The following is a 15,863-nucleotide window of genomic DNA, read 5'->3' on the forward strand; positions in this document are numbered from 1 at the left end:
TCCTAGGCTTCCCCGGCTTCGCTGTTTGTTGGCCCCACGTGGAATTGTAGCCAGCGAGAAACTGAGCACCTCGGTTCCTCCTCTCTCCCTCCCTTCTCTCTCACTGCTCATCACGAATGCGTTTCATCCGAGAGCGGACGAGCCTGCACGCAAGTCCCTGTAGTATATGTAGCGAGAAACAGTATCGGTCGACAGTGCATACAAGCAATGAGAGAGAGAGAGAGAGAGAGAGAGAGAGAGAGAAATCAAAGGAAAGACAGGGCGGTTAACCAGAGATTATCTCCGGTTGGCTACCCTGTACTGGGGGAGGGGCAAGCGCTCTTGCGGCGAAAAGGGAGCCCCGAGATACGCGAAGTGGTTAGTTACGTACAGCACACCGGCATACGTACATACGCATTATACAAGCACACTGGCGCCTAAGGAAGTGGCCGCACGCGACCGCCTTTCTTTGTTTCTCCACGGGAGAGACGCCTCGCGCGTGCGCGCACTGCTACTACACCGCACCCTATAGAAGCCAGCCCTTATCTGTCGACAGGAAGCGTTCCTCAGCCGGCAGTGGAACGGCGCAGCTAGAACAAAGGATGCAAAGAATCAAACACACAAAAAAAGTATGGGGAGGGGGGGGGGCGTTGTCGATAAGTATATTCCGGCGGATACAGCTTTCAAGGGCATAGCTGACGTCGCACGCGTGGCGTAAACCGCCATGCACGAGCCCATTTGACATATATATATATATATATATATATACACACACTTGTGTGGTCAATGTGTGATGTTTCATGGAAGACTGTCAAAAAGTTGATAGCACCTGTCTCACAGGTCACACGCAAAACAACGCGATCGCGCAAATACGCCCGTGCAGGCATCTCGTATGCGCGCCAAAGGTGCTGGCGATTTTCAGAGCCGAAAGGGTTATTCGAACCGGCGACGACGTTCGCAGTCTGCGCTCAGCCAACTGGCTCAGAGGGGCAAACGCACTGACAGGTAGGCAAATGCCAACGTAAGAGAGTCAAAAATCATGACGACGATAACTATAGTTTACTGGCACAAAGGCTGCGATAGTCATAAAGTGATCAAAGCAATGGTGATTGGTCGGCTCGAGGTATAATGTTAATAAATACGTATATGTTATCAGTGTACTATAAAATGAGATAAAAAAAATGAAAAAGGTTGGTGCATGAACGACTACGTTAAGACAGACAACGTTTAGTCACCGAATCCTCAGATATGCCTGCGTAATAACTTGAATAATAAGAAAAATTTAAGCGAAAAAACAAACACAGCTGAGAGATTCACCGCCTGCGAGTGATGTGGTGGTAACACGTCTCTCAAGGCTTTATAATGACTCGCACGGGCCTCAACTCGCCGCCCAAGTCGCGACCAACCATGCGCTGCTGCCCGCTATAGAAACAAGAGGAACGCATATTCGGGCCCCCCATTCGTCAGCGATACAAACTTTCAGCCGCGCCGATGCAGCTGGCCAACAATGATGTACGCGTGCTGTCAGCGCTGCGCCCGAGTCGTCCAGTGCACGAGCTGCATACCAATTACGCTCAGGCGGGTACGTGTCGCGAATGCAATTCCAACTCGTTTGCAGCTGTACATACATCGCCCGATCCCAAGTGAACTAACATCGCGTATAGATCGTACACAGGGCTCGAGCGTGCGCTATCGTGTCCTTGCCGAGGAGAAGACCACCGCGACTAAGCCTCCTCGCATTTGCAAGACGAAGGAGTCTTTTACAAAGCGCGAGTGCGAAAAAAAAAAAAAGCGACAACAACTCCAAGGCTCGCAGAAGTCATTCGTATGAATCGTTCTCAGGAAAGGCCTCCGCGCGCACGTAACGAGATGGCGGCGAAGGCACCGGCGTGCGACTATAAGCATGAGCTTACCAAAATAAAGCTTTACGAAAAAAGAAAATTGATGCCACGCAACCGGAGCATCGGTCTTCACTCGCCGGGTGTCAATACACCTTTTACAATTAATCGAACGTGAAGGACGAAAACGAGATTAACATCCAGCGTATATGGGCACGAGGAGACGGGAAGAATATGAAACGCAACAATTTCCTGCAGGAAAAAAAAAAGAAAAAAGAAAAGCACCACAGGACAGAAGACACGGCGGAAGCATACCAAGAGAGTGTGTTACACAAACCAGAAACAGGAGCCTCGGAAAACTGCAAACTAAAAAATCGTAACACACATACAGAGAGAGAGAGAGAGAGAGAGAATGGAGGTGACTGATTACGTATATGCGCGCAGAGAGAAAGAGGAACAATTCACCGCGGCGCCATCCACGGCACGACGCCAATACAGCGCATGCGCTACGAAAACGGGTGCCAGGCACACGCGTGCAGCTCACATTCTTTTTCGCCGGCGGCCAATCAATCACGACAGCCGAGTGCTCGCTGCAGGTACTATATACCGAGGCGTCGTCACACTGCGGCCATTGCTGCGGCCGCAGGACTCGCGGCCACCACGCGTGCGGAGCCAGCGCAGACTCGAAGGCACCAGCTTCGTTATAAGCCTTTTTTGTTCTCTCTCCCAACTCTCGCCTTTCTTATTAAACTTTGCACGCATCAGGAAATGGGAGCGCCCCGCTGTCGGGCCGCCCGGCCGGCCCGTGTCGATAATTCAATATATGCGAATTATACGAAGATATTGAAATCCCAGGAACAACGCTTCAACTACGCTCCTGAATCTCTTCCGGCGGAGGTGGAAATATGGAGGCCCGAATTAAGTAAGCCTTTAAACATGCAGGCTGACGTTTTTCGAATAATCAAATTGAAACAAAATCAAGCGTGACCAGAAGAAATGTAGAAATAATAAGAAACAAGAAAAGAATCTCAACAAAAATGAGAAAATCGAACATTTTATAGTCGTGTGCAGCTCGATACAATTGGTACTTGGAACGCATGCACGTATTTAAAATCAATGCGCCGAACAAGAAAATAGCCAATACGCGTTCCGTGCAATTTGTCAATGCCCTGCAGTCCTCGAAAACGTCAACGAAGTAAATGCACAGCGCGTAACCTCTGTCTTTTTGTCTCATATGACAAATGAGTCACATCAATCCAACTGTTACGTGCAATTTGTTATCGGCAACCGAATACAGGTTGCATGTGCGTCTAAGCTCTCTCTATATATAGTGACAGACATTTGAAGCTGAAGAGGGAAAAAGAAAGTGAAAAAAAAATATCGGAAAGTATGGAACGAGCTAACAGGTATAGATCTGACATTCAAAGTAAGGTATAACACGAAGAACTGAAATTGCGCCGGTCACGGAGATCCGTACAGTGGCCTATGAGAGCAGCAAAGTACGCGCCAAAAGAAGGTAAACGCAGCCGATAAAGTAAGAGAATCAGGCGGTGTTTGATGACATTAGGCAATTTGTAGGCATATCTATAAGAACTTAGACTGCCGCAAGTTGGTGGCAACTACGGAGATCACTGGGAAGAGGCCTCCATTCGTCCTGCAGTGTACACATAATGGACTGCATGACCAACTTCGGAGGTAATAATCCCGCTATTTCTCGCGACGAACGCTGCATCGCGATAACTTCGTAACCGTTGCACGTGTCCAATGCGCATACAGGGGGAATATACTGTAAAGGTCCATCTCAAGGACTGCCCATTTTTGTTGTTGCTGATTGGATGCAGCTGTACGAGAGAGGAGGAGACGAGCGGCCCTAGCCAATCAGCAGCGTCTGAAACGGACAGTCCACTGGGTGGACTCTTACAGAATACCCCCCCCCCCCCCCTTCCCCCCAGCAGCGACGCGACCGCATTTGAGACCCTAAAAAAGCGCTTCGCGTTGGATACGCGCAGGAGCATGACAAAGCAAGATTAGTGCAACGGGGAGGACTGTCGACGCTGAGTTAGATCGATGATGACGGAGGGCCCCTGGAGTATCGGTGACGTCAGACCCGCCGAGAGAACACCGCGGCGAGCCGGTGAATACGATATATACGGGCGCACTCGTTACATTCGCGGGCGCGTATACGCTGGGAGCAATGAGACGCACCCACTCAATTAGCTTTCAAAGCGCCAGCGGGAGCGAACCGCAACTGCACCTTTCGTGCGCCAGTAGACTGAAATCTCGATGAGAAGCATGCGGATAGAAAGCAGAGATCGACGAATGCTTTGGCTACATGTAACTGTATACCCTTGGACACTGCACGCCAAAAGGTAACAGTATGTTTCTCACAACTATACAGCACAGTTTCTGATAGCAGTGTATACTGCTAGTTATTGTGCTGTACTAGCGAGCTGTTAAGCAGCCCCTTTTGGCTACATCACTGGCAAGTATTCACTACATCGTCTTTTTTTTTTTTTTAACCGGTCTGCCCAGAACAAGTAAGCGCAGGCCTATCCGTTGTTTGCATTCATATTTCCGCTATGCTATATTTTTCAAACGCTTTCTTAATCCGTAAATATTTCAGAATACGAAGTTTTCTTTTACTTGAAGTTGCCGCTCTTGATTAATTTTTTCAACTTCCAGGTCTACAGTTGCGCAATATCGTTTTCTTTCCCTTTACCTGCTCCGTCCTTTATAAACCGTAAACTCTCGATGCACATCGGCTCTGTTGCTGTAGTGGCCGCCGGCGAAGATGATCGTATGATATGATAACAATTTATTGGCATCCCCTTGAATCTCTCAAGCGCGCGGCCTTCAGGCCGTCTACGGCCTCACCACCATCGCCGACATCTTCGGGAGGGATCGCGAGGATCGCACGCTATGACCCCTGGCTTCCGCGGTGCGCGCGGTTCGTCTCACCACGCACAAGTGACGCGTAGACAGCCCCGAAGGCGTACGATGTTAGTCGTGCGTGGTCAACGACGACGACGATGCGCACTCCTACGTGCACACGCGAACGCCGTCGTCTTTCAGACATGATTAAGCCACTATGTTAAGCCGGCACAGTAAGTGAATCACTTACTCATACTCACTCACCAATATATTTTGCATACTCTATGCATGGACTCACTAACACTGGCATTCACTCCCGTTCCATATAGTCGTGCTCACCAATTAATACTCCCTCGCGTTCATTACATGTAGTTAAATTAAATTATGGGATTTTACGTGCCAAAACCACTTTCTGGTTATGAGGCATGCAGTAGTGGGGGGGCCTCCGGAAATCTGGACCACCTGGGGTTATTTGACGTGCACGTAAATCTGATTGCACGGGTGTCTTCGCGTTTCGCCCCCATCGAGGTGCAGCCGCCGAGGTACGGGATTCGATACCGCGACCTCGTGCTTAGCAGCCCAACGCCGCAGCCACTATGTAACCGCGGCGGGCTCATATTCGTAGCCGTTCGCACTTACCGGTACTCGCTCGCTCGCCTCATTTTCATATGCCGACCTATTGCTTGAAGTCACTCAACGCATCGGCGCGACGATTAAAAATAAATAAATAAATAAAACACCGAGTAACAACGATGCGGCGGCCGATCGGTAAATACCATGTAAGACGTTTCATTCGATGATAGTCACTATTGACGTGTACACCCGTCGCGGCATCACTCAGTGGACATATTGCGTTGCGCTAATTAAGCACGACATCGCGGGTTCGATCTCGGCCACGGCGGCGGCGTTTCGATGGGGTCGGAATGCAGAGACGTTTTGTTTCTTTTTTTTTCTTTATCGTGCCTTGGATGCACTTTAAAAAAACCTCATGTGATCAAAATTCATGCGGACCACTCCACTACGGCGTCCCTCATAAACCACTGCGCAGTTTCGAGACGTCAAACATATTTTTTGGCTCTTTTTTTTTTAAAGCAACTGGCGTGTTTTCACACATTTCCCTGCAAAAGCGGGGTGATTGCGCACGCATGACGAAATAAATCACATGCACGTGCTACATGTAGGCTTAGTACAACGACCGAGGCAGCAGCGGCGATGCAGGAGACGGCGAAATAAAAAAAAGTCGGTAAATTAAGACAAAATAAGGGCGGAGTTGACTGGACGTAAGGACACCGCCCTGTCGCGGCGCGAAATCCCGTGGAAGCCGCAAAAGAGATTCCATTGTGGCGGCAAAATAAGGCGGAAACATCCTTTCCGCCAGTCGGATACAACTTTAGAAAAAAGGGGAGGCCCCGCCCAGATGACCGAAGCGGCGAAGTCACCGGCCGTCCGGCGCATGACGTCGGTCCAGAGTGCACGCCCATTGGTGGATGTCGTGTGCATCCGCCTCGGAGGAGTAAACGCCCCCTTTTTTCTAAAGTTGTATCCGACTGTAGAAGGTTCGTTGAGTCATACAGCAATAGCTTTTCTCTCTCTCTCTCCCTCTTATTTTTTTCCTTTCGCCAGCTGCGGGCCTGCATACCCGGTTGGGTTACTGCGGGATTTTATTGGCACCGGTTTATATAGCCACCGCTTAGAAAATGAACAGCGGCGGCGCCTGTCCGAACGCATGTGCAAGGGGAAAGAGAGAGAGTAATGCGGCCTCTTGAAGCGACAGAGTGAAAAGAGGTGCTTAACTACTTTACTGTTTATGAAGAAAAGTGACATGCAAGACAGCGTGGAGGAAAGTTCTGAGCCTGCCACGCAGCGAAGGCGAATCAGGCTTAACCGCAGAGAGAGAGAGAGGGAGAGAGAGATCAAATAAATTCTTCGGTTTTAAGTGCCAAAACCGCGATCTCATAATGAGGCACGTCGTAGTGAGGGACACCGGGTTACATTTTGGCCCCCTGGGCTTCTTTAACGCGCACCCAATGCACAGCACCCACGGGCATTTCTGAATTTCGCGAAATTCCCTTATGAAAATGCGGCCGCCTCGGCCGGGTTTTGACCCCGCGCCCCCTCGGGCTTAGCAGCGCTACGCCGAAGCCACCACGCCACTCCGGCGGGTAACAGAGAGAGAGAGAGAGAGAGAGAGAGAGAGAGAGAGAGGAGGGAGAGAGAGAGGGAGAGATAAAGGCAGAACGTTTAATCAGAGTAAATGTACGGTTGGATACACTGCACAGGCGGGTAGGGGTAAAGTTAGAAGAGGTGATAAAGAAAAAAAAATGAAATGAGACTGTCTGCGCAAACGCAATGAAGGCACGTGACAATCATTCTTTCACATACTCCCGATCATTTCTTTAAAGGACAAGAATGCTTTTAAAGCAACTAGGGCTGGTGTTGGATAGAATCAGCGTCCAAATATCCTTCTACCATCATCATCAACAGCCTATTTTATGTCCACTGCCAGACGAAGGCCTCTCCCTACGATTTCCAATTACCCCTGTCCTTCGCTAACCGATTGCAACTTGCGCCTGCCAATTGCTTAATTTCATCACACCACGTAGTCTTCTGCCGTTCTCGACTGCATTTCCCTCCTCTTGGCACCAATTCTGTAACCCTAATGGTCCACCGGTTATCTAACCTACGCATTATATGACCTGCCCAGCTCAGTTTCTTTCTCTCAATGTCAATTAGAATATCGGCTACCCCTGTTTGCTCCCTGATCCACACCGCTCTCTTCTCGTCTCTTAACGTTACGCCTAACATTCTTCGTTCCATCGCTCTATGTGCGGTCCTTAACTTATTCTCGAGCTTCTTTGTCAATCTCCAAGTTTCTGACTCATATGTTAGCACCGGTAGAATGCACTGATTGTACACCTTTCTTTTTAGTGATAATATTAAGCTTGCAGTCAGGATCTGATAATGTCTGTCGTATGTATGCGCTCCAACACATTTTTATTCTGTAAATTTCCTTCTCATGATCAGACTCCCCTGTGAGTAATTGACCTAGGTAAACGTACCCATTCACAGACTCTAGAGGCTGACTGGCGATCTAGCGCTCTTGTTCGATTGCCCCGCTATTGATCATAATCTTTTTTGTCTTCAGCATATTAATCTTCAACCTCCCTCTTACACTCTCGCTGTTAAGGTCCTCAATCATTTGTAACTCGTCCCCAGTGTTGCTGAGCAGGACAATGTGATCTGCAAATTCAAGGTTGCTGAGATATTCGCCGTTCATCCTTACTCCTAAGCCTTCCCAGTTTAATTGCTTGAATACTTCTTCCAAGGGTGCAGTGAATAGCATTGGAGAGATTGTGTCTCCATGTCCAACCCCTTTCTTTATAGGTATCGTCCTACTTTTCTTGTGGGGAATCAAGGTAGCTGTGGAATCTGTAGATGTTTTCCAAGATATTTACGTAAGCGGTCTGCACTCCTTGATTACGGAATGCCTATATGACTGCTGGTATTTCTACTCAAATGCCTTTTCGTAATCTATGAAAGCCATACATAGATAGGCTGATTGTACTCTGCGGATTCCTCGATTACCTGTTTGATGACATGGATGTGATCCATTGTAGAGTATAGTATCCCTTGCTGAAGCCAGCCTGTGAGTTCCCTTGGTTGACTGAAGATTAGTGTTGCACTTATTCTATTGAAAATTATCTAGTGAATATTTTATATAATGCTAGGAGTAAGCTAAGGTGTCTATAATTGTTCAATTGTTCAAGGTCTCCCTTTTTGTGGATTAGTATAATGTTTGCATTCTTCCAGTTCTCTGGGACCCTTGAAGTCGTGAGGCATTTCGCAAAAAGGGCCGCAAGCTTTTCAAGCATGATCTCTCTCCTCCATCTTAGATTAAATCGACTGTTATTCCATCTTATCCTGCCGCTTTCCCTATAGAATAACCTAAATATATTTGTCTTTATGGATTATCGGTATACGTTCTACTGCTTATGGTTAAAAAAAAAGTACAAACGGGCACGTCACTCATCGCTTTGTATCATTAGAACAGCAGCACCCTTCACAACAATTATAGGGTCCAAATAAACGTTTTCGACGGAAACCGGACATCCAACGTGTTAAATTACTGAAGGACCCCGACTACAGGGCAGGTGCTGATGGCCGAAGGTCCGGTCAGCGGACAAAGGCCCAGCCGCTTTCTGGCAGCTGCACACCTCCTTCCCGGGGGAGCAAGCTACGCTTGTCAACTCCAGCTGTTCATTCTCCAAGCCGGCACCGTATAGGCGCGAGTCGACGATACGCCAAGACGATACGCCAAGACGAGACGCAAGAAAACACCCCGGGGACGACAAGACAGCAATGTAATAAAGTGACTCGCTGGGCTGCGCAACACGTTTCAGAAATACCGGCGGGACAATCTTCTCGTAGATTGTGCCCCACAGCTCCGACGATTGTCGGCATCAAGCGAGGGGCACACCGACTGCAAGGAGACTCCCGTCGGTTCGGCGGACAAAACACGTCGGTCCTTGCGGCTGCGGCCAACGAGAAAGGAGAAATTCGCCTCGAAACGCAAAGAGGCGAGCGAAGCGCCGTTCAACAAATCTCGTTCGAGCGGTCAAAGCCGCCCTCAAGGACGCTCGTTCCCCGCGGAGACAGATACGCAGACCGAGAGAGTGCCGAGAATAAAATAGAGCAAAAACGCAAGAAAGAAATAGAGAGAGAGAGAGAGACGACAGCAGGTCCACAAAAGACGAGAGAAGAACAGAAAGGCAACCGGTTTTTTTTTTTCAGACGTAAATAAAACAAACAAACAAATAAAAAAAGATGAATGCCGGCTGGGGGCTTCGAAGGCCGTCGTGTGGCCGGCCGCGTGGCTACCCTAGTGTGTGTGGCTGGCGAAAATCAACGTCGCTCCCGGGACGCCGTCAGCTCGCGAAGAAGCGAGGGGCAAGAAGGACATGCACGTGACACGCTGCGCTACACAAATGGGACCGCGCGCCACTTGGCGTAAACACTTTCGCTCGCGCCTCCAGCGAGTCACGCACGCCGGGCCTATTTATTTATTTACTTATTTACTGCGCGGAAGGAGGGGCATGGTAGCAGGTCACCTGGAGGGCATGCCGACAAAATAAAGAGAAAAAAAAAGAAAATAAACAAAAGCAGGACGGAAAGTGAAAAGGCAGACACTGCCACGCTGCAGCTCTCAGTGTTCAGCTAGCTGTATACAGTGCGGAACCAGGACAGGCTTCACAAGAAAAGCCGACAACGGACTCGGTAGCAGCTGATTATCAACCGCGGTAGAAGTGGAGCGCCACAGGAAAGGACTTATACGAGGCGGACACACTGCAAGCCGCGCTTGCACCGGCCACTTTCCGCACCTGCGCTCTGGGCCGCATCGGGGACGAAAGTCCGCAAGATCTTCCACGTCGTCAGTTTGTCTCGAGGGGGAACGGAGGCAGCAAACGAAGAGACCGATAGAGGACGCGGTAACAACAAGTTGGATACGGTGTTTGTTAAACGCACGCACGCACCTCCCCAGTCAACGAGACTTGTCAGCGGCACGGCTCAAGTTTGCGTTTATCTGACGGGTATACTGGCGTATTCAACAAAGTACACGACACAGACGCATGCACTGGTATGACGCGAAAACAGTGCTAGCGCTGCGTTTGGTTCATACTTTCTCATTACGTAATGCACACCTGACTATGCACGCTTGTCCTTGTACTCTTTCTTTCTTATTCGCACAAATTAGAGCATCAGCTGGACTCGGCGCAGGTTCGCGGTCCTGCGCGCCTGAGTCACCAAATCCGAAACGGCGCTGAAACCGGTCGTCGTATCGAGGCCAACACTTCGATTCCGTCACGGTGGCTGCCGGCCTTTCCAATAGAAAGAAAAAAGAAAAGACTTTTTTTTTTTTCGCAGCGCAGAAGGCGGCTTTTATCAACACAGAACCCACGAGTACAAATAATCCGCTCAAATTACTTCGTATAACGGTCTCGCAAAAGGGAGATTGGGGAAGGGTACATAAGCCGGACAGCAACACGATTTCTAGCGTTTTCCCTAGCACGTGTTAGAGGGGCGCTTCGGTTTCCCAATCCCTTCCTGCGGCCAGGCGACAAACAGACCCGGCGAAAGGCTGACGAGCTGACGGCGCGCGATAATCTCTCCCCGACAGGAAGCTGATCCGGCCCTCGCCAGGCCGCACTCTTGCAATCTACGCCCTCGCCAGAACCGAGTGTACGCACTCCGCGCAGCTGGCGTCAGCCCTTCCGAGCTTGTCGCTGGTGCAAAGGCGGCTGCAGTTTTTAATGACGGGCCATAGCGACGCTCCAACCGGCGCGATCGCGCACCCAGAAGGCGCCCGTGGCATCCAAGGCCGAGAGTACGCGGGGTGATCGTCTTTTTGAAGTTTTACGGAATTTTTAAAGAACTGCCCGTGGCAGACAGCCCAATTTTAGTCGTTGAGCTGGGTTATTCGAAGAGGCGGACATGAGAAATCGAAAGACAAGTTCAACTAAGTAACACTAATTGACTGATTAATGTCGTAATTGATTACTTTGCGCATCACATGTTCATCCTTAAATGTAAAGCCGGCCTTGCGACTTCGACTGTATTAAGTTTACTCAGCGTCACCGTCGTTTCTAGCTTGTAGTAGTTTCCCTATCATTATGCATATGACTATCAGCCGTAGATAACCCAATGGGACGCCACCCACGAGACATTACCTTGGAAGTTGTGCATGCAGACAAACTTTTACTGCTTAATCCTGTCTTTCTCGCTGTATAGTGTGAGTGCAAAAGCCTGAAGACTACAAACGCTAATTCCTTTTTCTTCTTGGCAGCCTAGGAATGCAGGCTGAAGTCCACTAGAGCCCACCGTGCGCCTGTTCACCCAGTGTGATGCACCGAGACAATACCACGCTGCACGGTTGTGCTAGAATTTAACCTTTCGTGCTGATGCCATGGCCTCTTGACCTTTGCTTCCAACTGTAGATCGTTACACGTAAAAAAAAAAAAACACCGCGCAGGAACTCCTCCGGGAGTTGTCTAAATATGCGTAAGCACTGTGCCACTTGCTCATCTCCACGCAGCCCGGTGTCATTATCAATGGTACTCGATCCTGCCAGTACAAGCTGCTGCGGACGGCGGCGCAAGGTGAATTCCTAACGCAAGCAAACTACTGCAGGTGGCGGCGCCTGGTGCGCTGATGACGTTCCGATCATTATAAGCCGTTATCGCTCGTTAGCGCCTTATCCATCCGCGTCGAACTATTATCAACCGTACTCCGACGGGGGCTACGTATGGCGCGCGCCCCATCTTCAAAGCGGTCTGCGACGGGGAGAGAGTGCGCCGAGTGCTGATAGCTTCGTGTGCGCCGTGTTCTCGCCGATTAGTTCGCGCTGAAGCGAGAGGTGGCACGAAGGGGTATTGGCTCAGTGCTGCGGGCCCTGTCTTGTAAGTGATCGTCCTACGTGACGGACGGACGGGTTTTCTCCTTGGGTAGGCATGGAAATGCTTACGTATTTAATAAAACACCAGAAAAGGGATTCCTTGCGAGTGCACCAAAGAACCAGGGGAACGCACAAACTCCGGGTTTAAGAAGCATCGAACGAAAAACCATCGTTCTGAATTTTACCGATCGTTGGTCTACGTATGCGAGTCCATCTAAAGTTACGTCCGTCATTTCTATATATCGTTTTGCTACCCTCTTGTTTCCTTCCACGCATTTTTTTTTTTTTTGTCTCGCCGGACTCTGAAGCTGAAATCAGAAGGAAGAACTGGTCTCTGGCGAGACATGTTAGATTTCCATCACTCATGAAACGCTTACACATCTTCAGTACGGAGAGTTGACAAACCGGTCGCTAATTAGGAAATCGACTTCCTTAATTACAACCCCCTAATCGTGGTTTCAAGTTCGTACCTAGATATTCCAGATCTTATAATATGTCCTGTTGTGTCGCTCTGTAGTAGTCGGTTCTTTCTCTGTTGTCAACTAGCTCCGCGAGGTTAAGTTTTGTGACAAGTTCGATAAACGACGCGATGTAGTTTACCAGGGAAACGTAGCCGGGAGATGCACGTCGACAACAATTATTGCTGATTGGGAGAACACTGCAAGGAACTTCAACTGTAGTGAAGATATCGGTGATAATGACCTTCTCCGGTGCGGCTACTTTCAAGGACGAACACCGCAGAATCGAGTTACCCTTTAGCGCGTTTAAAGGGCGTAATTAAGTAAACAGTGCAAGATCATCACACTGCCGATAAACATAGACCAGTAAGTTTTCAAGAGCTAGACATGCTGCTCCCACGAAAGTTCCATTGCGAAGTAAATATCTTGTGTGTCCCGGATAACGTTGGCCTGGTTCAACGACAACAAAAATAAAAGATTACAAAGACACGGGGCAATATACGATTTTAAGACCTACACGGTTATCGGTCGTCAGACCTTTGACGACCGAACACCGTATAGCTCTTAAAATCGTATCTTGCAGCATGTTTCTTTTTTTTTTTTAGTTGACCAGCTTGGCTAACGTTATCCGGGACAGGCGATATATATGAAGCAATCGTCAAGCAGTGCTCTCGCCATACTTGACAGGGGGAAACGAAAAAAAGAAAAAGAAACACCCTTGCTCCTCGAAGTATCATCACGCTAGATACATTCGAAATGAGCTGACAAACAGGAAGATGGATGGAGAAAAAGCCGTCAACAGCCTCCCAACGTAATACGTGGCCATGCTGACAACGCCATCGCCAACCAAGGGCTTTCCGGTAAGTCTACCATACATGCATCGCTTTGAAAACACATAAAAAAACACAATGAATCAGTTAAACAGCGCCCGTTGCAGCGACTGAATACAACAGACGAAACGCAACTGCGTATCGTCGACGTTTAATGTTCTTAACGAACGAAGGAACAGGCTGGCAACTGCAGTGAACTCTCCACACACTCGCAAGACGCGAATTCAGGTCCCAACGGGGTAGGAGCACGCGCTCGGATCCTTGACCACGAAGCCGATGTAAGCGGCGAAGCTGACACGCTCCGCGGAACACTCGCCGTCCGTTCATTCAATCGCGCGATGAAAAGCAGGTTTCATCACAGACGCACGGGTCGTCGCGACGGACGGGCGCCCGTGTCCTTGGGGGCGGCCGGGGAGTTTTTTCCACTTGCGAAATTCACGCAAGGGTGACGAGGCTCGCTTGGCGCAGCGGGAAATGGGCGCGGCGTCCGATTTCCAGACAGACGCGATATCCGTCTGCACAAGCAAGCTCGCCCGCGGCTGGTCCGTGGCGCTTCTTACAAACTTAAGTCTCGGCTGTTTTCTTGCAAAAGCCCCAGGCGCAGATAACACGTAGGCGGAAATTAGATTTCTTTCCGTGCTTGTCATACGTGCTAGCCGTGCTTGTCATAAGTATACAGTTCACAGTAGCAATCGGCCAAAGCGATTCGGTCATTCGAAGACTGCTCAGGTGACGTCAGATGTAGATTTCAAACTCCAGATGTATAAATGTCGAGATTTTCTCGAGTAGCAACTGAGTGACGGTTCGCTTGTCATACCATGCTGGTCTCATGGCGGCAAGTACTACATGATCGATCATCCGCAGCAGATTTGATTGGAGTTGCATTAAACAACTGACATTTCCGCAATAACTATCAGCAGTCGATCCTTATTTGCAACTCATGAAATCGCTGCAAGACGAGCGCAGCGGGTGCCAAGCTATCGTGTGCCGAAGTTTGTGTGCAGTAGCCTACAAGTTTTGGAGCTCCAAAACTAGTGTACACGAAATGCATAACTACAAAGTCACCGCGATGTATGCCGCCGCTGGATACAGCGGCAGGAGACGCGCTCTGGACAGCCTGGGAGCAACAAGTCGCCGACTAACGATCTGCCTGTACTCCCCACTGCGAAACCCAGCGCTCTTCGCCGCGCTAAAAGGCCACATTCCGCACAACACGCATAAGTATGGCAACAGCTGTGCGCTGCTAGCTCAGGCTATGACGCGACGTCAGACGCCTTCTGCTTTCGCTTCTAACACGCGATTGACTACAACATCTACCGCAGTGAAAAGCAGCGCAACTTTACATGCTACCTTTACTGTTCCTTTAAGCGCCCGCTGGCATCTCGCGCTGACGACAAGAGCGTGACAACGGGTGCTTCATAAACTGTGAGCAACAAGTGATTCATAAAACGCGCGCGTGCCCTCAGCGTATACGCCAGTACGCGTGATTTAAATATATAGTTATGTGACTGTCGCATACGCACTCGATATTCCTCGAAAATAAAAGGGCCTCCCTGACTAATATCGCCCGTTTCTTTGACGTCTGCTTCTCTTTACGTCGCTGACAGTTTGGCAGCGCTTGACGAGCGACACTGCGTGCTCGAACGCGAGACATCCGACTGCGGGCCGTCCGGCCCAGCAAGCGGGCGGCTACGGGACAGACAATAGAACGGCAACGCATGCGGCCGTCTTGGGACGGGGCGATCTGCGGTCTGGCAAGCGCCGTTGGGATGAGGAGGGAACGGAGGCCTTTTCTTACCAGAACTTTGGTGAAGCGTCGCTCCAGCTCCGGCTGTTCCGGCATGGGGAGCTTGGCATTATCCACAGTGTGAAGTCGAACCATGTTCGACCTGGGCGGATCCTTGCGCGGGGTGCTCGCGCCGATGCCCATGTTGTTTGTCGCCGCGGCTCCTCGTCCACTCCCTCTCTCTCAAATCCACTCGGACGCGGTAGTTGGGGGGCAGGGCACACACACAAGAAAAGAAAGTTCACAGCCGGCTATTAGGCACTTCCACGGCACATTCACAGACGGCACTCGACGCTTCTCGACACCGCACTGAACAAACACAAGACATCCGTTCGGTTCCGCTGCACTCGCATGATCCAACAACGCGCGCGTACTCGGAGCGCCGACGACGAGCTGACGGCGGCGGCAGCTGAACGGCAGCGGCACAGCGAGCACCCGCACCGACCGCGCACACTTCTCCGAAACGGGAATAAAAGTGCGCATGCGCCCGAGAATGCAAAGACGGAGTAGTTTACTACTTTCAGCCAATCACGTTTCGTATATAAAGTAAAAAATCTTTAAGGAAGGTACTAATTCATAAAATTTTAAAGTTACTTTTATTGCATATTTATAAGCTTTGATTAGTCAACGTCGCTCAAGTTAAATTCAAGC

At 49.8% G+C, this 15,863-nt stretch overlaps 1 protein-coding gene across 3 annotated transcripts in view; it reads right to left on the reverse strand.

Annotated features, from left to right (window-relative positions):
• The window catches only part of Frl (formin-like protein), a 319,350-nt gene extending 303,662 nt beyond the window's left edge, over positions 1-15,688 (reverse strand). For 2 of the 3 annotated variants that reach the window (XM_065450450.2, XM_065450449.2), the window contains exon 1: positions 15,225-15,688. In XM_065450450.2, coding sequence (XP_065306522.1) covers positions 15,225-15,356 — 132 coding nt within the window. In that variant the 5' untranslated portion in view covers positions 15,357-15,688. The remainder of the gene's footprint in view (positions 1-15,224) is intronic. The other variant, XM_065450451.2, reaches the window with a different exon arrangement.
• Between the last annotated feature and the right edge of the window lie 175 nt (positions 15,689-15,863).

The sequence above is a fragment of the Dermacentor albipictus genome, chromosome 1 (assembly GCF_038994185.2).
Source record: "Dermacentor albipictus isolate Rhodes 1998 colony chromosome 1, USDA_Dalb.pri_finalv2, whole genome shotgun sequence".
Classification (NCBI taxonomy): domain Eukaryota; kingdom Metazoa; phylum Arthropoda; class Arachnida; order Ixodida; family Ixodidae; genus Dermacentor; species Dermacentor albipictus.